The sequence below is a fragment of the Daucus carota genome, chromosome 7 (genome assembly GCF_001625215.2).
Source record: "Daucus carota subsp. sativus chromosome 7, DH1 v3.0, whole genome shotgun sequence".
NCBI lineage: Eukaryota > Viridiplantae > Streptophyta > Magnoliopsida > Apiales > Apiaceae > Daucus > Daucus carota.
In genome coordinates this window covers 32,860,936-32,887,917 of record NC_030387.2, presented here as the reverse complement: position 1 = coordinate 32,887,917, position 26,982 = coordinate 32,860,936, and the positions used below count along the sequence as shown (strand labels likewise).

At 42.1% G+C, this 26,982-nt stretch overlaps 2 protein-coding genes and 1 non-coding gene across 3 annotated transcripts; 2 read left to right on the top strand and 1 right to left on the bottom strand.

The window, feature by feature from the left end:
* The first annotated feature begins 1,825 nt into the window (after nucleotides 1–1,825).
* LOC108194123 (UDP-glycosyltransferase 83A1-like) lies at nucleotides 1,826–4,006 on the top strand. Its single transcript, XM_017361023.2, has 2 exons — nucleotides 1,826–2,719; nucleotides 3,043–4,006. Exons 1-2 carry the CDS (start codon nucleotides 2,236–2,238, stop codon nucleotides 3,921–3,923), a joined length of 1,365 nt encoding a protein of 454 aa, XP_017216512.1. The 5' UTR covers nucleotides 1,826–2,235; the 3' UTR covers nucleotides 3,924–4,006.
* Nucleotides 4,007–12,412: 8,406 nt separating this feature from the next.
* LOC108194935 (uncharacterized) lies at nucleotides 12,413–17,590 on the bottom strand. Its single transcript, XM_064082092.1, has one exon. The coding sequence runs from the start codon at nucleotides 17,588–17,590 to the stop codon at nucleotides 12,413–12,415; it is 5,178 nt and encodes a 1,725-aa protein (XP_063938162.1).
* Nucleotides 17,591–20,398: 2,808 nt separating this feature from the next.
* Nucleotides 20,399–20,617, top strand: LOC135148137 (small nucleolar RNA U3). Its single transcript, XR_010286029.1, has one exon. It is a non-coding gene; the product is annotated as a small nucleolar RNA U3 (small nucleolar RNA).
* Nucleotides 20,618–26,982: the final 6,365 nt, after the last annotated feature.

The window sequence follows — 26,982 nt, the reverse complement described above, 5'->3', positions numbered from 1 at the left end:
ATTAGAATATGAGACATAATTTTTTAGTTTAATCATAAATATTTTCAATTATCTAAATTTATGTGTAAGTTATCATTTATAACTTAAAAGGGTTAATTATCAAGTTGGTCACTGAAGTGGGCTTAATGTATCAAGTTGGTCACTGAACTCAAAATGGTATCAAGATGGTCACTGAAGTGGCCATAAATATCAAACAGGTACCTTGAAATATGAGTTCAAGCACTAAAAATATTATTTATAAAGTTTTACACATTATTTTTGAATGTTACCAAAACCAAGTAAAAGGTTATGACTTCTAATATTTATGACAAAAAATTTAGATTTTATCAAGTTTATTTATTATTTATATTTTATTATATAGTTATTTCTTTGTTTTAATTAAAAATAAATAATAAATAAACTTGATAAAATCTAAATTTTTTGTCATAAATATTAGAAGTCATAACATTTTACTTGGTTTTGGTAACATTTAAAAATAATGTGTAAAACTTTATAAATAATATTTTTAGTGCTTGAACTCATATTTCAAGGTACTTGTTTGATATTTATGGCCACTTCAGTGACCATCTTGATACCGTTTTGAGTTCAGTGACCAACTTGATACATTAAGCCCACTTCAGTGACCAACTTGATAATTAACCCTAACTTAAAACTAATCACAAATTACTCATTAACATTTTTCAACTTTAACGATGATTAAAATCATTGTCTTGCTTATGAATTATACTCGAGAACATAAAGTTCTGTGATTTATAAAAATAATTATTTTACCTATCAATTACCATGATTTTGTTCACGATAGTGTTGTAGACATAATCTGCACGTTGTCGGATGTTTACAAATATTGTAGAAAAAAATTAAAATAATATGATTTATTCAATTTTAAACTCCAATACCCCAATATTTTGTGGACTCCATAAAATTTGGACCTACATAAATATTATATATTAAGCTATCTAATCTTAAATTTAATATTTAAACATATAGGACTATTTTATTATATTTGATAAATTAATTAAATAAACATATAATTTTAATAATAAACATAAATAACCTAAAATTGTAGTATACTCCCTCCGTCCCAATCAATTCTATACAGTTTCCTTTTTGGGACGTCCCATCATTTCTATACATTCCAAATATAGTAACTTTTAATAATATAAAACACTATTACACCCACTGCTTTCTTCCACTATCTTCATTCTATAATAATATAAACACTATTACACCCACTATTTTCCTCCACCATCTCAAATATATCATTAAATATAAATGGGTCCCACCACTTTACTTACTTTTCATCTCACTTTACTCACTTTTTACATTTTTTCTTGGTCTCCGTGTCCAAACCAAATGTATACAATCTACGGGGACGGAGGGAATACTTGATTATGTTTTAATTAGTTTTCAAATACATTATTTTACGTGCAGGACATCAATTACCCCAAAATGGTGAGCAATACGTTGTGTAAACTGTAAAGAAGAATGCATTTTGGAATTCGCCTTGCCAATTATTACACTGCGACTGCACACCAAATCCTGCAGATAAGACTGCTTAATCTGAAAGCTGATTCACATGTTTATTCCGTGCATATTCTCTCTGTCTCGTTCATTTTTAGACACCTTTTTTCATGAATTTACTATTCAATTATATACATTTTAAAAATAACAAATTTTACTAGAAAAATCCCTAAATCCATTATCTCCTTCCACTATGATGATTTTATATATTAAATATTGATCGGTCTCACCGTTTTATCTACTTTTTTTAATTTTTCCCCACTAAATTAATTCTTTCTTAACCTCTGTGTGCAATCCGATCAGTATTATTGGGTAGCACGGAGGAAGTATCTTCATTAGCTGTACTCCAGTGTCAGCAGAGCCATCACATATACGGCATCCTTCTTGTCCAAACACAACTAACAATATTTCGTGTGGGAAAATAATTGAAATCGGATGAAATTAGAACACGACGGATTGAATTTCTGGCTTCTACTTAAAACTGTGTGGTAGCTAGAGAGTTGGCGGTGAAAAAGATAGGAAATTTGCAGAGAGAGCCGACCAATCAGTGCATAATTATAATACGACTACACCACGGATTGGTTCACGGTGGAAATTATTGAGGAGAGGTGGGTCCTTGCTCCAAGATCTCTTGCTATAAACCTGAAGATGGATCCTCCCCGAGCCTCAAGATAAGTAGTGTTGGGAAATCCTGCAATCATAGTGAGTTAGGAGATGAGTATCCCACATATTTTATTTGTTCCTTATCCAGCACAAGGTCATGTAATGCCCATGATGGAGCTTGCACAAAAAATTGCAGAGCATGGCCTCAGAGTCACATTTGTGAATTCCGACTTTGTGCACAACCAGATTATGAGTACATTGTCGAAGAAGAATGACTTTGGAGACGGGATACATCTGGTTTCGATATCAGATGGACTGGAACCAGGGGAAGACAGGAAAGACCTTGGAAAGTTAACGGCAGCTATGCACAAATTCATGCCAGGGAAGCTGCAGGAGGTCATTGAAAAAATTAATAGAGCGGAGGATGATGGAAAAATCTCGTGTGTCGTTGCTGATATAAGTATTGGATGTGCATTTGAAATTGCAGATAAGCTCAAGATAAAGGCAGTAGCCTTCTGCCCTGCAGCTGCTGCACAGATGGCCGTGTTTTTTAGTCTTCCAAAGTTACTTGAAGATGGGATTATAGAAAATGACGGTGAGACTTCGTGCCTGCTATTTCAGTTAACTGCTTCGCTTATGTTATTTAGCTAGAATCGCTCTGTGGGCACACACTAACAACTACTTTTTACTTAGATGAAAGATTTTTGTTAGTGGAGTTTTTTTGCATGCAAGAACCATCATTAAGTATTAATCAAATTGAAATCAATAAAAATCCGCTACCCAACTAAAGAGTGGTTGTTAGTACACCCTAGAAAATCCAGTTATTTAAATAGCTAAGTAGAACTTCATAAATTATGATTACACTATAAATCTAGCTAGCTATAATTAGTATTCTGTTGAATTTCTTTTGAATTTCAGGGAACGTCACAAAGAAGCAGATGATCCATCTATCACCGACAATGCCTCCCTTAAACACGGAAACATTTGTATGGGCCTGTTTCAGTGACTTGGCTACCAGGAAAGCTATGTTTGAGCTTTTTGCTATTGGCAGCAAATATATGAAGCTTGCAAAATGGATATTGTGCAATTCTGCCTACGAGCTGGAATCAGCAGCATTTACATCATTTCCAGAGATGTTGCCAATAGGTCCACTTTCAGCAAGCAACAAGCTGGGAGACAAGCAAGGCAGCTTCTGGCCAGAAGACTCAGCCTGTCTGTCATGGCTTGATCAGCAGCCTGCATGCTCTGTCATCTACATTGCGCATGGGAGCTTCACAATTTTTGATCAAATACAATTCCAGGAATTGGCTCTAGGCCTCGAGCTCACTAACAGGCCTTTCTTGTGGGTTGTACGTCCGGATATGACTGATGAAACCTCAGACATTTACCCGAAAGGATTTAAAGAGCGAATTGGAAGTCGTGGAAAAATGGTTAGCTGGACACCTCAAGTAAAAGTTCTGCGACATCCTTCAATTGCCTGCTTCTTAAGTCATTGCGGATGGAATTCTACTGTCGAAGGTGTAAGCAATGGAGTGCCATTCTTGTGCTGGCCTTACTTTGCGGACCAGTTCTTTAATCAGACGTATATTTGTGATGTTTGGAAGGTCGGGTTGAGATGTGACAAAAATGAAAATGGCATCATCAGCAAAGATGAAGTCAAGAGCAAGGTAGAGCAACTACTTGGCGACAACAATTTCAAAGAAAGAGCTATGAATCTTAAAGAAAAGGTTGTCAATGCTGTTTCAAGAGATGGCTGCTCTAACAAGAACTTGAGCAATTTTATTGAATATTTAAAGTGAATGCAACTACTTTGAAGTGAATGCAACTACTTTGTTCTCTTTCGGTAATTACGAAATGAAAGTTTTTTGCCTCGGTTTATTTATCCCGGTTTCTATTTTGCGTATCACTGATTTCACTATATATTTGCCGACCTGAGTAGAGACAATAAGCCTAGAAGTTGAATATTTTAATTAAGGGCTTTTCAACATAACGGCAGGTTGAAGGCTCGATCATAGGGTTAAAAATGGGGTGGGGAAAATGGGGAACCCGCCCTAACCCGCCCCGAATGGGGCAGATCCGCCCCGCTAATATGGGGAATGGGGCAGTGACGGGGAATGATTTTCTGCCCCGCCAAAATATGGGGCAAGTATGGTATTTGTTGAATCCCCGCGGGGATTCCCCGCCCCGCCCCACATATATTAAATATAAATAAATAATTATATTTAATATAATATTTTTATTATATTTAATAAAATATATTTATTATATTTAATATAATATATTTATTATATTTAATATTATTATTTTTAATACACAAAACTATAATTTTACAATGTATAACATGTCTCTTTGATTTATATTATAATTAGTTTTTTGCTTTTAATATACATGTCTCTTATATTTTTATTAAATTCTGAAGAAAAAATTAATTAATTTTAAAATAATTATTTAAAGGTGTAATATTATAGAAGCGGGGCGGGGCGGGGCGGGGCGAAATTATATTAAGTCCCCGGTGGGGCGGGGATGGGGATTAAAAATAAATCCCCGCGGGGAATGGGGCGGGGATGGGGCAGGAAAAAATTATGTGGGGCGGGGCTGGGAAATGAAGTCCCCGCCCCGAACCCGCCCCATTTTTAACCCTAGTCGATCATTTGGCCGCCCATATTGTGAGCACCTATTGTTAGGATGAAGATACTCCTGAGAATAAAGTGTTTCGTGGGTAATGACTAGTGGGTTGTTTATTTGACTTTTCAATTTTGGAAATTTGATCCCGACATATTTACTCCTTTTGTGATAATATATAAGTACTACTGTCTATTCTAGAAATAAAACACAGTTTTTTTTTTTTTTTAGCAATAGAACAAACACAGTTGTCATTTTGTCATTTCCAGGTGAGAGAAACAGAGAAAAAACCAGCAACGTCACTCTGCAGCAGTGTTCTAAAAAGCGCATTAAGCGGCCGTCTAAGCGGGCGCTTAAGCGGAATCGGAAGGTAAAACACTTTGATTTTACATTAAGCGGGAAATTAAGCGTTTTTTAACATTAAGCGGCCTATTAAGCGGATTAAGCGGACATTAAACGGATTAAGCGGTCAGAATGATGTTGACTTGCTAATTTTTTATATTTAAATATAAATATTTTTTTTATAAATATCATGAAAATTATAATAAAATATTAAAAATATCTTTTTTGATCAAAAACATTTTATGTTTAAATTCTTATCACTTAATTATTTTATAATTTTAATTTTATATATAATATTATTATTTATAAAATTTTAAATATATATTATTATTCCGCTTAATCACCCGCTTAAAATTCCGCTTAAGCATCCGCTTATCCACTTAAGCGCTAGAAGAGTAGAAGGTCACCTCACCGCTTAGGACCGATTTGCGCTTTTTACAACACTGCTCTGCAGTAAACTTCCTTTTACTTTATTTTCATTATGAGCTAAATTTTTATTTAGGGCAACCCTGCAAAACTTAAAGTATCTAAATTTTAATAAATCATATTATTATAAAACACTATAAATAATATATAAAATTTTGTGTGTTCCAATGAATTGTTTTTATTTAAGAATATAGGTAATTCACTGATGTTGGCTATATTTAATTAGCCAACCGATCTAAACACGCGTAACAAAATTTTAACCAAATAAATTCATATATTATATTTATAATAACTTGAAATAATAATAATATATTATTTTTAAAATATAATAATACCAAAATAGACAAATTTTACTCAATTTCTTACCGATCCAACTTAGTCAAATATTTTTAACTAACACTCAAAAATACCATTAGTTATTATGTGAGTAATGTTACGTGTCTCAAATCTCGTCCCAAATTTATATCTCCAGATAATATGATAAATAAATTATTGGTTTCAATTTATATGCAAACAGAAGATCCAGTAATTATTAATGTAAATATAACTAATCAAAACATTATCAATTAGGATTTGACAATAATTTTTGGATTTGACTCCGGGATGCATCAAGTTGCATATAACGATCTCAAACAAGTTGATTTCATGCTAGGGTCGTCGGTATTCAACCATCAATCCGCGTGCGCCAAAAACATTAGAATTTCTCGAAGATGTGATGCGAGATTATTATGCATATCCCGTGAACAATGCCATGATTCTAATATTATTTTTTGTCGTATAAAATTATGATGATGAATGATTGTCACTAACAATTTGTCCGTCTCGCCAAAGGATGCTGCCTGGCGCAAAATAAAGTCAGAGATATACTTCTATACATGGACACTGTAAGTATGGGTTTTTATGGAAAAATCAAGTCGTCTCGCACACTAAAAACAAACTTCGTGATTATAGCCAACTAGGAGTATCAATGGACCATATCTCGTATGGACCAGAGCCAACCCCCATATCAAAAATCGCAATCGATATAGTTGTTTTTTCGAGCTCGCTCTTAACAATCTGAGGGTTGGGGGTTGAGCCCGCTTTAATTTTGGTCTATTATGGGGACGAGAAAATGGACTGGTTTATCGAAACCTATTACGACGACTCTAATAATGCATGGTTACAGTAGAGACAAGACGAATGCAAGGACCACAAATGGATTATATATGTTTACCCAAGCTTCGAGCTAGAATGAAAATCATATCACAAGTGATTCTCCATTATACAGCCAATTATTATGGAGATGAATATCCCACATATATTAGCTATACCATATCCAGCACAAGGTCATGTAATGCCCATGATGGAGCTTGCACAAAAAATTGCAAAACAAGGCCTCAAAGTTACATTTGTGAATACTGACTCCGCCGTGACTGGTGGTTCCGTGGTGTAGCTGCTGGATGGGAGCCTACAAAACAACGCCGGCGGGGGGGTTTTGCCCCAAAGCGCCTCCGGCGTGAGAGTAAGCGCGGGTTTCGGAAGGATAAAGATTAGAGAAAGTGTTATCTATGTGTGGTGGGAGAAGATGTATGTATGGTGGTTGCTGGTGACTGGTGGCTGAGAGTGTTTGAATATATGCTGAGTGTGAGTGTGTGTGTAAAATAAGTGTAAAGAGAGAGTTACCCTTGAACTCCTGATCTTGGTCCTATTTATAGGCCAAGGATTAGGGTTTAAGGGTGCGTACCTGGATCCTGGTCCTACACGTGTAGGGGTTTGATCCCCTACACGTGTCCAGGTGTCAGCTTAGGAGTAGTATTTTGGAATGTTCCTTGGCTTGTCTCTATCGCCAGTAGTTGACCGTTACGTTTGTCTTTATCGTGTCAGTCTGCGCCTTGTGCAGCAAGTGTCGGCTGGTACATGTGTATCCGGGTGAGTAGTAAGTTTCATGTGCCCGGGTAAGCAATCATGTCCGGGTTGTTTCACCTGTCAAGGCTGGGGATGCCCTGCGGTGTTGGTGGCTACCCGGGGTGGAGGTTCCTCTGAAGGACCCGGGTGCTGCTCCTGAAGGACCCGGGTGTTGGTTAACCGGGTTATACCCTATCATTTGCCCCCCACTCCCTTATATAGATTTTCTATGTGAGGGAGTAAAGTGTAGTTTCAGTGCTGTTTCCCCGGTCGAGTGGATCCGGATGAGAGTACAGGCTTATTGTTGCCCCCCGGCCCGGGTAGATATATGAGTTGTTCGCTTTTCATTCTGAGTAGATCCGGGTGGGGGTAGGGGTGTCGCGCTTTCGCCATCCTGCCCGGGTTGAGTGGGCCTCATCGGTCGGCTGTTCTTCCGCATTTCTGGATCCGGGTAAGGCTATAGCCCGGGTCAAGGGATGGTGAAACGGTCGAGATGTGCGGAATTCAGACGGGTGGCGTGTCTTGGGAGTTGCACCGACGCGTCTTTTGAGGAGAAGTAAATTAGAAACGGCTGTAATAATTGCTATGTGGCCAATAGGAAACTGCCACGTGGCCTAGCAGTACGTTTATGTATATAAATACACGCATCTCTGTTTCACTTCTCCATTTTCACTTCAGTTTTTACTTGTTTTCTCTGCCCTTTCTTCAAAAACCCCTCGTTCGTGCTCTTCTTTTCGTCGGAGTTTTTGCCGATTGTTGCCTGCGGCTTCGCTCTTTTTCCTCGTCTTTGTACCAAGTAAGTGATTCATTTCGCTTCTTCCTTTTATATTGTTTCGTCTGATATGTGCTTGATGTTGTCTTGGTAATCTTTGAATGTTGCTGGTGCCCTGTTTGCATTTTTGTTTTGATATTGCATGTGTTCGTTGGGGGTTTGCAAGATTAGTTTATGGTTTCGTGTTTTGATTTGAGATGGCTTGGTGTTTGGGGTTTTGGTTTTTGAAAATCTGGGTTTTGGTTTGGAATTTCTTGAGTGTATGTGTATGTATATGTGTATAGTGAGTGTATAACGGCTGGGGGTTTGGGTTTTGATTCTTGATTTTGTTTTGAAATTTCTGTGGAAATGTTTGTGGCGTTTGGGATTCTTCGGTGATTTGAACTGGACCCGGGTTATATGGTTATACCCGGGTTGGGTAGATTTAGGACATGGCTGTTTTAGATGTTTGTAAGTCGTGAGAGTATTTGCCCGGTTATGTACTTTAGGTCCGGGTAGGGGTTTCTGGTTGCTTTGTTTTAGATGTGTGTATGCGGGACCCCGGGTAGCTTTCTTGTATGTAGTACCCTTCTCCCCGCAAAAACCTGGGGGAAGGGGAGGACCCGGGTAGGGTTGCTGTAGTTGGTACCCGGGTAGTGCTTGTTTGTACTTGGTCGTTTCTCTTTTCTGGATGCTTTTTCACATAGAATTAGGATGGGATCCGGACCCAAATAAAATCTGTAACTATATGTGAATTCTAAAACTGACCCGGGTTCCCTTCTTTATTTAGGTTTATGGTCCGGATCCCTAGGCCGCCAAGGAAAGAGATCGTTGCTTACTCAGCTGTACCCGGGGAGTTTTCTAGTGACACCGAGTGCGACGAGGTCCATACTCTTGCTCACCGTGCTCGGGTAAAGATGGCTGAAAGAGAAGTTTCTTCCTCGGGAGTGGTGTCCGAGTTCCAAAAAGTGACAAAGACGATCGGGAAGCAGGTTATTATGTCCCCGGAAGGTATCTGGTGTGACTCTAAGTCTTACTTTGTTACCAAGGCTCCCCTGGTCGAGGAGAAGGGGTTTTACACCAACATGTCCGGATTCTACAGGCGTAAGCACCCAAACGGGATGTTGGGACCTTACTGTAAGGAGGAGTTTGATGAGAAGTTCCGGGAGCTGATTGGGATCCGGGCTCCGTTCCCGCTGAAGAGCCATATCAGGGAAATGTCTCCGGACGCGGCCGATCGAATGATCCGGGCCGCTTTCCAATTGCCTCCGGAAGTCGAGTGGAGGTGGCCTGTGCCCGGGGAAATGATTTACCACCGGCCTGCAGATGGTTTCGTCCCGGTGTGGATGGAACATCTTCGATCCGGGTGGAATCCCCGATGGCATATTTTCTTCAAACATCTATGTAAATATGAGTGGAAGGTGTCTCCGATGCAGCTGACTCCGAACGCGGTCAAGTGGATGACCTGGTTTCTGTGGGCTTGCAATAAGATGAATTACTATCCCACTTTGAGGCTGTTCCGCATGCTGTTTCAGTTTAAGAAGTCCGGGGTGAAGCCCCTATATGAACTGCGCTTTCGCTCAAAGGAGTGTGGTCTGGGAACCGGGTTTGTGAGCCCGGTTATGCATCAAAGTTCACTGAAGGGCTGGAACGGCGAGGTCCTCATGCTGAAGGGCCTAGACCTGGGTTTCATGCCTTATATAGAGGTAGATGATAAGGAGGTGAAGACGGACTCTGGGGCGCCCGGAGCTACTGGGGAGTTCCGGGCTCAGTTGGTCGAGTTTTGTAATTGTCTCGGGTTTCAGCTGACCCGGGATACGTTTATGCAGCACAACAAATTGCATGAGGGCGGCTGTGAGTCGCATCTCTTCTTTAGTCTTTTATTTCACTTTTGTAGTCTTGTCCGAGTCTTCTTCGTCTTACGTCTGCTCCTGTTTTGTCCGGGTCTTCTAGTTGGTGATCTTGTGTTGCTGTATTGTCCGGGTCTCTTTGCTTGTTATGTGTATGTTCCTTAGATAATTTTTGTTGCCATATTTCTTTGTATTGACCCGGGTTCTTTGGTTCTTTGGCAGGTCTTCCCTACTTCGACCCGGATCTCTGGAAAGATATGTCTGCTAACGACTCCTTTGCTGCCGCTTTGAGGAACTTGGGGGGAGTTCATACCCTTCCCAAGCCTCAGCCGAAGGATAAGTCGGCAAAAAAGAAGAAGAGGGCTGTGAAGAGGGGGGAGTCCGGGTCCTCTCGTCAGGAGACAGATGGGACCGGGCATTCGAGTGCTACTCCGGACCCGGAGGTCCCAGTTGAAGATCAGGATCTGGGAGTTGATGCTGTGGAGGTGGAGAGCCCGGTCCACGAGCCGAAGAAAAAGAAAAAGAAGACTGATTCTTCCCAGAAACAAGTGATTGATATGACGGGGGAGGATCCGGGAAAGTCTGCGATGGAAGTGGTGGACCTGGGGGTCGATCTCGAGGGTGGTTCCCGCCCAGCGCCCAGGTTTGGAAAATATCCGGTCAAGAAAGTGATTGGATTAATGTCTGAGCTCCCCTCTGACCAGGATTGGGAGATGATGGAAGATCAGGGTCTGGTCGAGAATTTTAAGGAGATCGGGGACCTGTGGGGTCAGGTAATTCTCCTACCCGGGTTCAATTTTCTTTTGTACTTTGCTTCGTTTTCCTTGTTTTTTATAATTCTGGTTTTTCTGACCCGGGTCTGATGTTTCTCTGTTAGCTCGGTGGTCGCTTGGCCGGGTTCAATACCCATGCTTTGGCTAACTTGAAGAAGGAGAGAGATTTCTCTATCGCTAATCATGCCAAAGCAGTGAAATTGGAGAAGGATCTTGATATAGAGAGGTCAGCCCGGGAAGCGTTGGAATCGAGTTTGGCTACCAGAGTCAAGGAGGCTGAAGTTCGTAAGGAAGCTGAGCTCGGGCAGAGAGTCAAAGATGCTGAGACCCGGGCTGAGGGCGCGGAGAAGAAGGTTACCGGGTTGGAGCAGGAGGTGGCTGGCCTGAAGCGGGAGTTGGAGACCCGGAAAGCGCCTGCGGAGGTCATCGCCGACTTTCAAAAGTCGAAGGTTTATGAGGATGCCCTGGCCAAGGCCGCAGCTGCTGAAGTCATGCGCTGCTGGACTGTGGCTGAGAAGCATATCAAAACTGACCCGGGTGCTAATGCTCAAAGCTTCATTGACTTATACATTGCTGTGAAGAACAGAATCAATGCAGGTGGGGCGGAGCCCGAGCCTTATGCTGTCCCGGGTCAGGATGTGGACTCGGATTCTTCGGCTGAATCCGAACCGGTGGATGAAGAGATTCCTGTTCAAGATCCTCCTGCCGATGATCATCCCGTCCAAGACTCTCCTCCTGCTTAGATTGATTTTTGCCTTTGCTTTTGAAAGACAATGTTTTTGTAATATCAAGTATATTTGTGTATCAGGATTGATTATTTGACCGGGTCTGTGTGTACCCGGGTACTATGGATGCTTACTTCGCTGCTTTTGATCAACTATTTGTTTGTCAACACTAGGCTTGTGAATGCTTCGTTGCTTGCTTTATATACTTATCGTCCGGATCGGTTGCTTAAATAGTTTTGTAGTTAGAAATTTTTTCTAAGCAAATGAAATAGGTGGGGCCGGGTAACATCTACCCGGGTTGGTTGCTTACATAGTTTTGTACTTAGAAAATTTTTCTAAGTAAATGAAATGGATGGACCCGGGCAATTCTTACCCGGGTTGATTGCTTTATTTGTGTTTGCACTTAGAAATTTTTTTCCAAGTAAATAAAATGGATGGACCCGGGCAGTTCTTACCCGGGTTGATTGCTTTATTTGTGTTTGCACTTAGAAATTTTTTCTAAGTAAATAATATGGACCCGGGTTGATTGCTTTAACATGTTTGCACTTAGAAATTTTTTCTAAGTAAATAATATGGGCCCGGGTTGATTGCTTTAACATGTTTGCACTTAGAAAATTTTTCCAAGTAAACGAAGTGGATGGACCCGGGTAGATCTTTCCCGGGTTGATTGCTTTGATATGTTTGCATTTAGGAATTTCTCCAAGTAAATAAAAATGGTGGACCCGGGCGAGGTTTACCCGGGTTGATTGCTTGATTGCCTTAGAAAATTTCTAAGTAAATAGCAACGTAGATTTATCAATAGCAAAAGACTTCATTGATATTAAGACTATTACACAGCTTTGAGAATGATCAAAAGTACATGACTGCTTTTAGGTATATATGGCTGTCTTCCAGAATCCTTCTTTCTCGTTGATTTTACTGATAGAACTTCCTCAACCTAAGACCGTGCCAGGTGTTGGATACTTCTGACCCGTCCATATGCTCCAATTTGTAGGTGCCCGGCCTTAGGACTTCTTTAACTTTGTATGGGCCTTCCCATTTTGGCATCAGTTTTCCTGTGTTGGTCGGATCTGAGGCTTCGGTGTCCCGTAGGACCAGGTCTCCTGCTTGAAAGTTCCTGACCCGGGACTTTTTGCTGAAGTGATCCCGGGTCTTTTCCTTGTATTTCTCCATTCTCGCGATTGCCTGATCTCGGACCTCATCTACCAAGTCTAAGTTGACCCGGAGTCCTTCCTCATTGGCGATTTCGTCGAAGTTGATTACTCTGTGGGAAGGTGACCCGACTTCGATTGGGAGCATTGCCTCCGTTCCATAGGCCAACTTGAAAGGAGTTTCTCCGGTGCTTGTCCGGGGACTGGTTCGGTATGACCAAAGAACATGTGGTAATTCTTCTGGCCATTTGCTCTTGCTTTCTTCTAGCCTTTTTTCAATTCCTCTCAGGAGGATCCGGTTGGTAACCTCTACCTGGCCATTTCCTTGAGGATAGGCGACCGAAGACTTCTTGTGCTTGATGCCTCTTTCAGCCAGGTAGGTTTCAAAGTCTGACCCTATGAACTGGGGTCCATTATCTGAGACCAGGACTCTTGGTAGCCCGAATCTCATCAGGATGTTGTCCATGAACCGGATGACATCTTGCTGGTTGATCGTTCTCATTGCCTTGGCCTCGACCCACTTGGTCATATAATCAATGGAGACAAGCAGGTATCTGAGATCTCCTTTAGCCCGGGGAAAAGGTCCCATGATGTCTATCCCCCATACAGCAAACGGGATTGGGGATAAAACTGAAGAAGGTAGGACAGGGCTTACCCGGGGCACATTGCTGAACAGTTGACAGTTCTTGCATCTTTTCACAAATTCGATTGCATCCTGGTGGATAGTCGGCCAGTAGTACCCCTGTCTGATGATTTTGTAGGCCAAGCTTTTGGCCGACATGTGGTCTCCACATATTCCTTCGTGGACTTCTCTTAGACAATACTCGGACTCTTCCGGACCGATACATTTCAGGATCGGGGCTGAGTAAGTTCGTCGGAATAAGATCCCGCCTTCAACAAAAAACTTGGCTGCCTTAGCCTTCAGCCGTTGCGCTTTCCCCTTGTCTTCGGGTAACTCTCCCTTCTCTATGTAGTTGATCAGGGGAGTCATCCAGGTAGGGTCGTTGCTGATCTCGAAAACTTCCTCATGTTCTATTGTTGGCTTGTGCAATTCTTCGAAATATACTGAGCTGTCTAGGTCCGCTGAATTTTGGACCAGCCTGGAGAGGTTGTCTGCTTCAGCATTCTCTTCCCTGTTGACTTGAAAGATCGTGCATCCGGGGATCAGAGTAAGGTAGCTTTTCACCAAGGCTTGGTACTTGGTCAGGATCGGGTCTTTGGCAAGGTATTCTCCATTGGTCTGCCTGACCACGATCTGGGAATCACTGTAGATGGTGAGATTTTGGATAGACAGGGTCCGGACTAACTTTAACCCTGCTAGAAGGGCTTCGTATTCCGCTTGGTTGTTGGTTGCTGCGAAACCGAAGGAGATTGCTGTTTTGATGGTGAACCCATCCGGGCTCTTCAGGATTAGCCCGGCTCCTGACCTTTCGGTTGTTGAGGAGCCGTCGACATGTAGTATCCAAGACTCCGGATTGGGTTCTATTGGGGCTTCCGGTTCGGTTTCCATAGGAGTTGACTGGTTTTCTGGGAAGTTGCATTCCACCACGAAGTCTGCCAGGACCTGGGCTTTGACTGCTGTCCGGGGTAGGAAGGTTAGGTTGAACTGGCTAAGTTCAATTGCCCAGTTCACCAGTCTCCCGGAAATGTCTGGCTTGTGAATGATTTTCCTTAGCGGTTGGTCCGTGACAATCCTGATTTCTCTTCCTTGAAAGTAGTGTCTGAGCTTCCTGGATGCGGTGATCAGTGCAAACGCAAATTTTTCTAAGTTGGGGTATCTGGTCTCCGCATCTTTGAGGACTTGGCTGACATAGTAGACGGGCTTCTGTTGCCCGGCTTCTTCCCGGATTAAGGCTGCCCCGACAGCAAGGGGACCGGCCGACAGGTACAGGTATAGAGGTTCTCCGGGTAAAGCCTTTGTCAGGATCGGGGGTTTGGATAGGTATGCTTTGATTTCTTCAAGGGCTTTTTGGCAATCCGGGGTCCATTCCACTGATTTTTGATTTTTCGCTCCTTTCAGCAATTCAAAGAATGGTAGACATCTTTCAGCTAGCTTGGAGACAAACCTTCGGAGTGCCGCTAAGGACCCTGCTAGCTTTTGGACCTCCCTCTGAGTCCGGGGTGGTTGCATCTCTTGTACTGCCTTAATCTTTTCCGGGTTGGCTTCGATTCCCCGGTTGCTCACCATGAAACCCAAAAATTTTCCAGCTTCTACCCCAAAGGTGCATTTGTCCGGGTTGAGTTTTAGCTTGGTCCTTCTCATGTTCTCAAAACATTCTTTGAGATCTGAAATGTGACCCGGGACTGATGTAGATTTGGAGATGATGTCGTCGACGTAGCATTCCAAATTTCTTCCAAGTTGGTCTTTGAAAATTTCATTCATTGCCTTCTGGTATGTAGACCCGGCGTTTCTTAACCCGAAAGGCATCAGTTTGTAGGCATATACTGCTCTGTGGGTTATGAAGGCTGTTTTGGCTATGTCTGCTGGGTTCATCTTAACCTGGTTGTACCCGGAGAAGGCATCCATAAAGCTTAACATCAGGTGTCCTGATGTGGCATCAATAAGCTGGTCTATGCTTGGTAAAGGATAAGGGTCCTTTGGGCAAGCCGCATTCAGATCTGTGTAGTCGACACACATCCTCCACTTCCCGTTTGCTTTCTTTACCATGACTACGTTAGCTAGCCACTCCGGGTATTTAATCTCGCAGATGATATCCGCCTTCATCAATTTGCCAACTTCCTCATCTATTGCTTTCTGCCTTTCTGGTGCGAAGTTTCTTCGTTTTTGTTTAACAGGCTTCTTTTTGGGATCGACGTCGAGGCTGTGCATTGCCAATGATTCATCCAACCCGGGCATGTCGTCCGGGCTCCAGGCAAAGACATCTGCATAGCTCCGGAGTAGTTGGATGAGTTCCTCTTTAAAAACGGTATTCAGGCCTTTTCCAATTTTGACTTTCCTTGCCGGGTTATCTTTCTCGATCAGGACAGACTCGGTTTCGACCGCAGCTTCGACCTTAGTCAATTCTTGTGCCGAGATCATTTGTTGGATCCGGGCATCGGTGTTCTTTTCAACAAAATTTTGAGCTGGGCTCATGGTTGCTTTCTGGTTGCTTTGTCCAGGACCAGGGTTGGTTGCTCCCGGGTTCTGACTGCCCGGGTCTAGGTCGATGACCTGGACTTCACCCTTAGGGTTTGTTCTCGGGTAAGGCCGATGTTTCTTGTTACTTCTCTGTTTTTGGAAAACGGTAGCCTTTCTCTTATTGTCCAGGTGCGTTTCTGCCATGATCAAGGCTTGGCTGTAACACATCCCGGCTGTTGCCGAATCTCCTCTGACTTCCCCTACCCCGAACGGGGTTGGGAACTTGAACTTTAGGTGTGGGATGGAAGTAATAGCTTCGATCTTGTTCAGACCTGGGCGGCCGATGATCACATTGTAAGGGGAGGGTGTATCCGTCACATAGAATTTGATGGTATGAGTGACTTGGTTCGGAAGAGTTCCGAATCGGACCGGGAGATAGAGTGTGCCAAGGACCGGGACAATGCTATTCCCGAACCCATATAGAGGATCCTCCCTGTAATCGTTCATCCGGATACTCCCGAGCTCCATTCGATCCATGGTGTGTTTGAACAAGATGTTGGCCGAGGAGCCGTTGTCCACCAGGATCCTCCTTACTTCATTTTCGGCCATGTCAAGGGTCACTACCAAGGCTTGATTGTGACCCCGGGTGACTCCTTCGAAGTCCTTGTTGCTGAAGGAAATCACTTGTTCGGGGAAGGCTTGGATGGACATCACTTCTTGACGGGAGTCCGGGCTGGGAGGAGGGGAACAGGATCCGCCCAGTACCACGTTGACAATGTTCTTTTGTTTCCCCGATCCCTCTCCCTTGTTTGCTGTGTTCCGGGCTATGTATTGTCCCATGTTGCCTTTGCTGATTTGCTCTTCAATGAAATATTTGAGGGATATGCAGTTTTCTGTTTTGTGACCGTGGGTGCCATGGTAGTCACAATGTCGGTTAGCAGGTCTGCTCTCTGGAGGAGTCTGCATAGGTTTTGGTGGGTAGTAGAAGGGTTTGTCTCTGATTTCTTTGAGTATATCCTCTCGGGATCTGTTTAGAGGGGTCCATTCGGGCTCTGGTTTTGGTTCCCTGGTTGCTCTGTTTGGACCGGGGTCACTCCTGGACCCGGATCCCTGTTGGCTGGTTCTCTTAGAATCTGATTGCTGGATGAAGTTTGTTTGTCTGTCTGGTTTGAATTTCTTATCCTGGTGATATTCTTTCCTGGGTCTATCTTCGATTTGTTTTCCTTTTGAACTGCCCTGCCGGGTCATCCTCATTGCTTGGAGCACATCGGTTTCCTTGATGAATTTTGCGGCCATGGCATAGGCAGCTGCCAGGCTCTGGGGCTCCTTATTGATCAACTCGACCACATATCTCTCATTTTGTTCTGGGTCCAAGTTCCTTCGGAATATGCTCAGAGCCTCACGCTCGTCCAGGTTGGAGATTTTGTTGATTGCTTCCTGGAAACGTTTCATGTAATCTGAGAGTGCCTCATTGTCATACTGGCGAACCGTTTCCAGGTGACACATATGGAGTTCATGTGTCCTGTTTGCTCGGAACCTTCTGAGGAAGGCTTCCCTGAAGTCTTTCCAGGACCCGATGCTCCGGGAGGGGATCCGGCTGAACCATCTTTGGGCCCCTCCCTTGAATGTGGATGCGAAGAAGCGGCATTTGGTCAGGTCATTGTAGTAGTAGATCAGGGCTATCTGTTCAAAATAGTGTAGATGTTCTTCCGGGTCTCCCAGTCCATTGAAAGATTCAAAGTTGTAGTGCTTCATACCCTTTTGTCGGGGTATGGATTCCAAGGAGTGGCTGAAGGGAGTCAGGGTTCCCCCAATTTCAAGCCCGGAATCATTTCCGATTTTCCGGTTGAGCTCATTGATCATGTCTCTGAGGTTGGTTTACCCCGGTCTCTCATCCTCGTCATCAGAGATGAGTTCGGGTGTTGCTTCCTTCCGGTATCGCTTGGACCGGGATCCCTTTATCAATTTCTCTTCTTCGAGCTGCATCCGGATGGCAATTTTTTGTTCAAGTTTTTCCTCTTCCTCTTTTCGGATCTGTTCTTTTCTTTCAGCTAAGATTCTTAGCCGGGTTTCCTCACTATCTTTCTGTTTCTTTTTCTTGGCTTTGTCTCCGATCCGGTCGAAGACGGAACCCCGGGATTGACGGCTGTTCCCGGAGTCCTCGGATTCACCGATGTCCTCAAGTCTACGGTTGCTTTCCCGGCGATCATGGTACTGCCGGATGGCTTCGGCCAGCTCTACATTGGTGAGTTGGGATAGGTGGAGGGTGGTGACCGGGACATCGGTGTACTTGTACTGGTTTGCTTCGATCGTGACCCGGGCATCATTGGGGTTGATGGTTTGGTTCTCCTCCGGGTTCACATGGGTGAAAAGGGGTCCTGAGGCATGATCCTGGTTCGGGTTATCCTGGTCTGTCTGAGGGTTATCCGGGTTCTGGGGAAGACCCAGGTGGGAGCGTGTCCTTTTTGTCATGGTCACAAGAACTTACACAGGGTGTATGGTTGCTGTTTTGGTGGTAGTGCCCACAAATAGTATAGATAGTGACAGGGTGACAGAAATAGTGTGTACAGGTAGTCAACTTACTATTTTCAGAAATACTATAAGTGGTTAAGTGACAAAATGTGACTAGGTGCGAGACAAAAAGATTTTATGTGCTACAGACAAGATTAGGGTTTTGCTCAGGCAGGGTTTGCTATCATGCACACATCAAGAAAAACCATGGCTGAAGGTTTTGAGGAGCTGGGTGTTTTACGAAAGCTTACTAGTGTGATTTGGACCCCCGTTTCGGGGGTTTGTTGAAGAAGATGAGTCCAGTGGCACCGTGACCACAGGACAGAGGACACCTTCCCCTCCTTCTAGCGCCAAATGATAACTCCAATCTCCGATCCCGGTCCTTCCTCCGCCGTGACTGGTGGTTCCGTGGTGTAGCTGCTGGATGGGAGCCTACAAAACAACGCCGGCGGGGGGGTTTTGCCCCAAAGCGCCTCCGGCGTGAGAGTAAGCGCGGGTTTCGGAAGGATAAAGATTAGAGAAAGTGTTATCTATGTGTGGTGGGAGAAGATGTATGTATGGTGGTTGCTGGTGACTGGTGGCTGAGAGTGTTTGAATATATGCTGAGTGTGAGTGTGTGTGTAAAATAAGTGTAAAGAGAGAGTTACCCTTGAACTCCTGATCTTGGTCCTATTTATAGGCCAAGGATTAGGGTTTAAGGGTGCGTACCTGGATCCTGGTCCTACACGTGTAGGGGTTTGATCCCCTACACGTGTCCAGGTGTCAGCTTAGGAGTAGTATTTTGGAATGTTCCTTGGCTTGTCTCTATCGCCAGTAGTTGACCGTTACGTTTGTCTTTATCGTGTCAGTCTGCGCCTTGTGCAGCAAGTGTCGGCTGGTACATGTGTATCCGGGTGAGTAGTAAGTTTCATGTGCCCGGGTAAGCAATCATGTCCGGGTTGTTTCACCTGTCAAGGCTGGGGATGCCCTGCGGTGTTGGTGGCTACCCGGGGTGGAGGTTCCTCTGAAGGACCCGGGTGCTGCTCCTGAAGGACCCGGGTGTTGGTTAACCGGGTTATACCCTATCAGTAACACTACTTCAAAACTTGTAAATCAAATCTACTCATTAATATGTATTTCAATATTTCAATGTAGATCTGTTATAAGGAAATAATTGAACTCGAGTCTGAAAACTGAACAACTGGACTCGTTACAAACCACCAAGCTTTATAAGCCACGCCACACAGCTAGACTCACAACGCTGTAACAAACAGGCTATTCAGTGATTTAGGCGGGCTTACCGCTAATGAAAGCAATTTCATTAGCTGCCTGTCTTACTGTCTGAAACAATTGTAATCACATTATAATGAAACAATAAGATCTTAATCATCTGTTATCAAACGGTCCAACTACCCATTTAAAGCTTGCGTATATTCTGAGATATGCTAATATGCTATGGAGTCCATTATGTGGAAGGTGTATTCTCCCCCGTCACATCAGAGGTCAGAGGACCACGTTTCTTGCAGCCCCGGATCTCCATAAAGATTAGCCAGAGAATTGAACCAATCAGTGCCATTTTCATATATTCATTTGCTCGGAAGAGATGTCACTTTTAGCATATTACTCCCTCCATCCCAAATTACTTGTCAATTTTCGCTTTTACATCTATGTGTTTTTCTGATTATCTTGTTGAGTCCCTGTATAGAAATGTGTATTGTGGTCATAAGAGAATGAACAGCAGGAACCTTAAATTATCAAAGTACTGAATACACTTTTCTATACAGGGGATTTGTTTCCTATACTGTCAACAGAAACTCAAAAATAAGTTGAGAAAATAGTGCAACAAAAACTGAGAGGCACGTGCAAAAATCTAAGCAGAGCAGCACACTTCCATATACGACAAAATAGTAGAGGCTACATGTCATCCAAGCATTTTCTTTACAACTGAATAATGCATGGATGACATGTAGCCTCTGTAGTTGGATGTATTGGTATATACATATTTCAGTAACTTCAGTTCTGTAATTTTCAAAGGACCCTCCCATTCTGTAATAAAACTATTTATTTATTTTTGCTAAATATAATTGTTTTGATACTTAAGATATAAATGCCCCACTCCCACATTAATATTTAACAGAAAGCATTTTGGCTATATGAGTTGATTGTTAAGGTATCTCAGCCATGACCTTACTAGAACAGGATCATTTCTAGAGGTCATACATCCGTGTCCTTGATTTCCAAGGAGGCAGACCACCGGGTATGGTGGATGAAACATGACTGCAAGGTCAGAGCGTGATTGGCAGTTCTTGATAGTCCAGTGCGCGACTCTCCTGAACTGTGGAGGATCGTTCCTGGCCAGTTAGTCCTGGAATGGTTGGCCTTGCAGTTGTCTGACAGACCCCTCCACTTTTCTAAGTTTTGCCTGTTTGAAACATACATATTCATTTGCTTTTCTGTTCTTATGTTGTCATTAATCTCCGATGCAATCATGCAATCTTATGGAACTCACCGAGCTCTTAGGAATTGTCATGTCTGTTTCGTTCTGTGATTAATCTCCGGCTGCAAAACGCATGTCTAAGACATCACAGCTGGGATTTCAACCTCTCCTTCTATGTTACATTGCAGCTGCCACATGGCGTAACATGCAGAAGTACACTCCCTCGTCAGTTGCTCCGGCACTGTTGCATTGCAGCTGCCACAATGTTTCACTGCTAGATGGCTAGAACTCTCTTTCTAGAGGCAGTTGGATTTTGATAGTTATAAACGATCATGAATAATTGGTAAATATATTTCAATTCCGAACTCAAACTTGAATCGAGTAAAAAATTATATTTGAACTTGTTTCAATGAAAGTAAATATTATTTTTGGCTCATTTAGGTGTGCCAACGGCAACGTATTATATAATAGATTCTAAATAATTAATTAGTTCAATTTACAAGAATAAAAAAAATATGATTTTGATCTATTGAACCGAAATTTTATTATTATCAGACTTATTTAGAAATCATGTTTAAAATACGCGTACTTATCGATAGCTATTTCTAATTTAAATTTACATACAATAAAGTATATAAAACGATCAAACTTGAATATAGGTTTTATTAATTTAAATTTTGAAATAGTAGATCACAAAAGTTATAAACATGTAGTAACAACTAATTAAGTACACGATGTGGGTGTTTGGCAACCCATTTTAAGCTGGACTTCTCGGTTTATAAGTTAGAAGCACTTATTCGTACCATTTGTGTAAAAAGTCAAGAAGCACTTATAAAAAGCTAAGAATACTAGCTTTTGTTTCAGGACTTCTACTTATTTCCCAAACACTTTAATCACTCATAAGTCTTATCTTGCTTCTAACTTCCACTCCACTTATTTATTTTAAGCAATAAGCACTTATTTTAAACTCACCCAAACGGCCCCGATGTACAAGCCAGAAGGTGATTGTGCCCCCTAAAAATTGCCACCACAGCATTCTTCTTTCCGCAATTGGTTCCTTCCTTGATCAGCTCAACCAAAACTGGGATTGCCGCAGCTGCTTCTCCCAACATTTTCCATTATTTGGTCAACTGTAGACGGATAAAACTATATTCGTTGTTTGTTGCGCTTCCAACTTAAGTCCTTCCATGAAGACATCAACAATCAAACCAAGTCCATCACTCTAGATGCCTTGTTTCTTGTCTTTGGAATACTTTTATAGCTTCAGTATAGCTAGTGGTGTCAGTAGAGGCGGAACACTGTCTGCCTCTTAATCTAACAGTATCTGTTAAAAATGCTTAATCTTTCCAAGTAAACGGATCTCATGAGCCGTCTCATCTCATCCTAAACGGATCTCATGAGCCGTCTCATCTCATCCGGTGGATTCGTGCCATAGGTCAAGAACCTGATGCCCTCAGCTGCTGGACTTCCATATCATCTTTGCTTTTTTATAGAGCAAAAAAAGAGATAGAGAACAGAATAAGCTTGAGCCAAAAAGTTAAATGTTGATTTGAGTGATCCATCCATCAGTAACGGGGATCACATTAGTGGGAGTGTGAAAGGACTCGCCAAGAACAAGCATGTTATCCTTCCACTAAAAAAAAAATTTAAAAATAATAATCGAAACTATCTTACATAGTCACCTTAAATTACGTAAAAATTACAATTAAAAAAACAGAGGGAGTAATATTTGCATGCTAGTATTATTTCAATTGATACAATAAACATAAACAGATTGTAGCACAAACTTCAATATGTGTAACCTTTTCATCAAATTAAGCGGTTACTATTGACCACTAAATGTATTACTTAACAATTAGAATATATACAAGCAATTTGGATATATTCTATACATTCTATGTGTTGGAGATACTGATTATTATAGCAACATAGAGGCAGTTATATATCATATTATACAAGCCAAGGCCAAGCAAGTTGAAACAAAACGTGAAGGTAAAACACATGCATATCAGTGACTGTAAGAACAGAGGAAGGAAAGAAGTTGTACCAGTAGCCATAGCTTGAGCCAACAACATGTACAACAAGAAAACACAAGAACAGCTGAGTCGTCAGGCCTTATACGAAGACCTGACTGCTCTTGAAGAGAATATTGCCCCCACCTGCTGCACTGGGGATGCTTGCAACACCTCCTCCAGGATAAAACAGCTCAGAGCTTTGAATTACAGCACCTTCGAAGCTCAAACACGACTAGCTCCTCACTCGCCGGAAAACCAACTACTGACTGACTTGTGTTTGGAGAGAGAGCAGAGAGGAAGAAGAGAAGAGAATGTAGGGTGTGGTGTATGAAACTCAGCAGCTTAGTCCTCTATTTATACTAGAGGCTAAGTGTAACTGACCACCCCAAATTTAATATATGAATTTAAACTGCACATTTAAAATAAATCGTAACAGCTGATTTATTATAATGTAACAGCTGATATATATTAATCCACACATTAAACCATCCGTTTTATATATATATACTTTAATTTCTGAATATATCATCAGTTACAAGTCCAGGTTCATTGTATCTGACTTAGCCCAATTATGCAATCCGACCCAGTCCAATTGAGCCCAACAGACACAACCCAGCCCAACTGATAAATAAATTCTAATTAAAATATTATATTAAATCGCCCAGGTCGCCTCGCGTACGCGAGACGCCGAGACATTCGCCCAAATCGCCCTTCGACCCGTGACGTGACGTGACGTGACGTGACGTGACGCGCCGAGCCGAGGCGTGGCGGGGCGGGGCGGCGGCGGCGGCGCGCGCGTGGGCTCGTGAGAACACCACGCACCATAACACACCTTAGTAGTTGTGCACTACCCATGTGTGTTATACTATATAAAGCCAACACCCCCTTTATTTCTTTCAATGTGGGACAAACAACATTCTCAAAAACAAGCTCTTTCAAGCTACTAACTTCAACTTCATTTCTCTTATGGATTTCATTAAGAAAATTCTTAAACCCATACATGAAAGTTTAAGTTCCGATATCTAGAAACAACTTCCAATCATTAGATTATGGAATTAACAACAAGAACATAATAAAATTATGAGCTTAAAACTCCATTTTCTAACAATCCCCCACAAATCCATACAGAAATGCGTTTCAGGTTTCTTATCATGACTTGTTTTTCAGAGTCGGTACCCTTCCGGGTTTGAACCCTCCTAAGTTCTCTACTTCAATGGCTACCGGATTCAGATGGAATGTTTCACCTTGAATCTTAATCCGTTGGGTGTAACCACTTTCCATAGACAACGACAAATCAACGGCTATGGAGCCAATCTACGGCTTTGAGACATTAATGGTCATGTCTCGATCCTGTTCGTCGAATGCTTCAAGGAATAACCCTTTCCTCTAATTGCGACCACACAATTACATTCGCTTAGCTGGGCATCTCCAGAGATATACTGCTAATATCTCGTCTAACGACTTGATCCCATTCAGAGTTGTAACACTCTTACTATCTTAGCAGTCACAGTACCTTCTAGGTTTACAGGGGATAGACTCAGATACATGAGTATCATCTATGTAGCAAAGGTACTACCAATTCACCCTTACAGCTTGTTATTACCACATTGAATACACTTCGAGGGATCTCCTCTCATGTGTATTGGGTTCCCACTGTTGATGAATTATGATGGGTTGACAGTCCCATCCCCAACCTTGACTTAAGGACTACTGCAGGTTCCAGTCCTTTAGTCAAAGGATCAGCTATATTATTCTGAGTTCCTATGAACTCTATAGCTATAATCTTGTCAGACACTAACCCTCTTATAGACTTAAGTCTAACTTGGATGTGTCTCTTTGTTTTAGCATTATGCTTTTTACTGCTAATCTTGTCAATAGTTGTTCGACTATCACAATGAATAGCAATCGCAGGAAGCGGTCTGCTTACTACAGGTAACGTGGACATAAGCCCATGTAGCCATTCAGCCTCCGCCCCAGTGGCATCAAGTGCACACAACTCAGCCTCAAATGTCGACCGAGTCACAATAGTCTGTCTAGTCGACTTCCAGGATACTGCTCCACCCGCAAGGGTAAACACATATCCAGTCACTCCATTGGAACCAGACTTCTTAGCTATCCAACTTGCATCACTGTACCCTTCAAGTACACCAGGAAATCTCCTATAGTGTAAACTAAGGTACATTGTGCCTTTCAGATATCTAAGTACTCTATCAAGAGCATCCCAATGAGTTCTGTTTGGACAACTTGTATATCTAGCCAACTTAGACACAGAATATGAGATGTCTGGTCTAGTACAGTTAGCAAGATACTGCAAGCTTCCAATAATCTGAGAATATCTTAACTGAGACACAGGAACTCCAGAAGTATTCTTGACAAGGGCAACTTTAGGATCATAGGGTGTACTAGCGATTCTACACTGTGAATAACCATATTTCTCAAGTATAGATTTCTCTATATAATGAGATTGAGTCAAGGTTATTCCTTCAGTTGACTGAATCAGTTTGATTCCAAGAATCACACTAGCCTCCCCCATATCCTTCATTTCAAAGTGCCTTTTTAAGAATGCTTTTGTCTCGTTAATAATCTCAATATTGGTTCCAAACAATAAGATGTCATCAACATATAGGCATAAGATGACATACTCACTGCCTTTAACTTTGATGTAGACACACTTATCGCTTTCATTAACTTTAAAACTGAATGGCAATACAGTATCATCAAACTTTTTATGCCAATCCCTGGGAGCTTGTTTCAAGCCATAGATGGACTTGATTAACTTACATACTTTCCTTTCATTGCCAGATGCAACAAATCCCTCAGGCTGATCCATATAAATCTCCTCTTCAAGATCACCATGAAGAAAAGCCGTCTTTACATCCATCTGATGGATGATAAGACCATGGACCGAAGCCAATGCTATAAGCATACGGATTGTTACCATCCTAGCAACCGGAGAGTATGTGTCAAAGTAATCAATTCCTTCCTTTTGCTTAAACCCTTTTGCCACCAGTCTAGCTTTGTACTTATCTATTGAGCCGTCAGGGTTTAACTTCCTCTTGAAGACCCACTTGCACCCAATAGTAGAGCACCCAGGAGGGAGATCAACCAACTCCCATGTTCCATTAGAAACAATAGAGTCAATTTCACTCTTTACAGCGCCCTTCCAATGCCTAGACTCCGAAGAGTCCATAGCCTGTCGGAAAGTTAAAGGTTCGTCCTCGACATTGTAAGTGATAAAATCACTTCCAAAATCCTTAACTACCTTTGCACGCTTACTTCTCCTTGGTTCCTCTACTTCATTAGGAGTAGAACTACTACCAGGTTCCGCCCCCACATTTGTCATCTTTTCCACATAATCGGGAATAGAAGTTGATGTGCGAGTAGGATCATTGGTCTCTTGAGGTATACCAGTCTTCATAGGGTAGACATCCTCAAAGAATGTAGCATCACGAAATTCAACTATCGTGTTAGCCACTATACCATCTATGTCAGATTTTATTACTAAAAATCTCATAGCTGTAGTGGTCTCAGGATAGCCCAGAAAGATACAATCAACAGTCTTTGGACCTAGTTTCTTTCTCTTGTGTTCAGGGACAAGTACCTTAGCAAGGCACCCCCACACACGAAGATACTTAAGACTAGTCATCCTGCCTTTCCATAACTCTAAAGGTGTCTTATCCATGTGTTTCAAAGGAACTCTATTCAAAATATGGCAAGCCGTATTTAGAGCCTCTCCCCACATGTATTTAGGCAACCCAGAGTTAATTTGCATACTATTAATCATATCTTTAAATGTTCTGTTCTTTCTCTCAGCGACCCCATTAGACTCAGGTGTGTATGGTGGAGTAACTTCATGAACTATACCATTGTTTTCACAAAATTCATTAAAGGAGTTACTTGTATACTCACCACCTCTGTCAGATCTCAAATGTTTAAGTACCTTACTAGTTTGTTTTTCAACTTCAGTTTTATATATAATGAATTTACTAAGTGCTTCATCCTTATGTTTAAGTAAATAAACATAACAATATCTACTACTATCATCAATAAAGGTAATGAAGTATCTAAACTGGTCTTTAGTCAACACACCACCAAATTCACAAATATCAGTGTGTACTAAATCTAATAAGTCTGAATCCCTAACAATGTTATGAAAAGGTTTCCTTATTTGTTTAGCTGACACACATACTTGACATTTAGAATTCTTTTCTATGGTATGTTTTGGAATCAACTCTAAGTTCATCATATTCTTAAGAGCACCAAAGTTTAAGTGACCTAGTCTAGCATGCCATAAACTTGAGGATTCAACACAA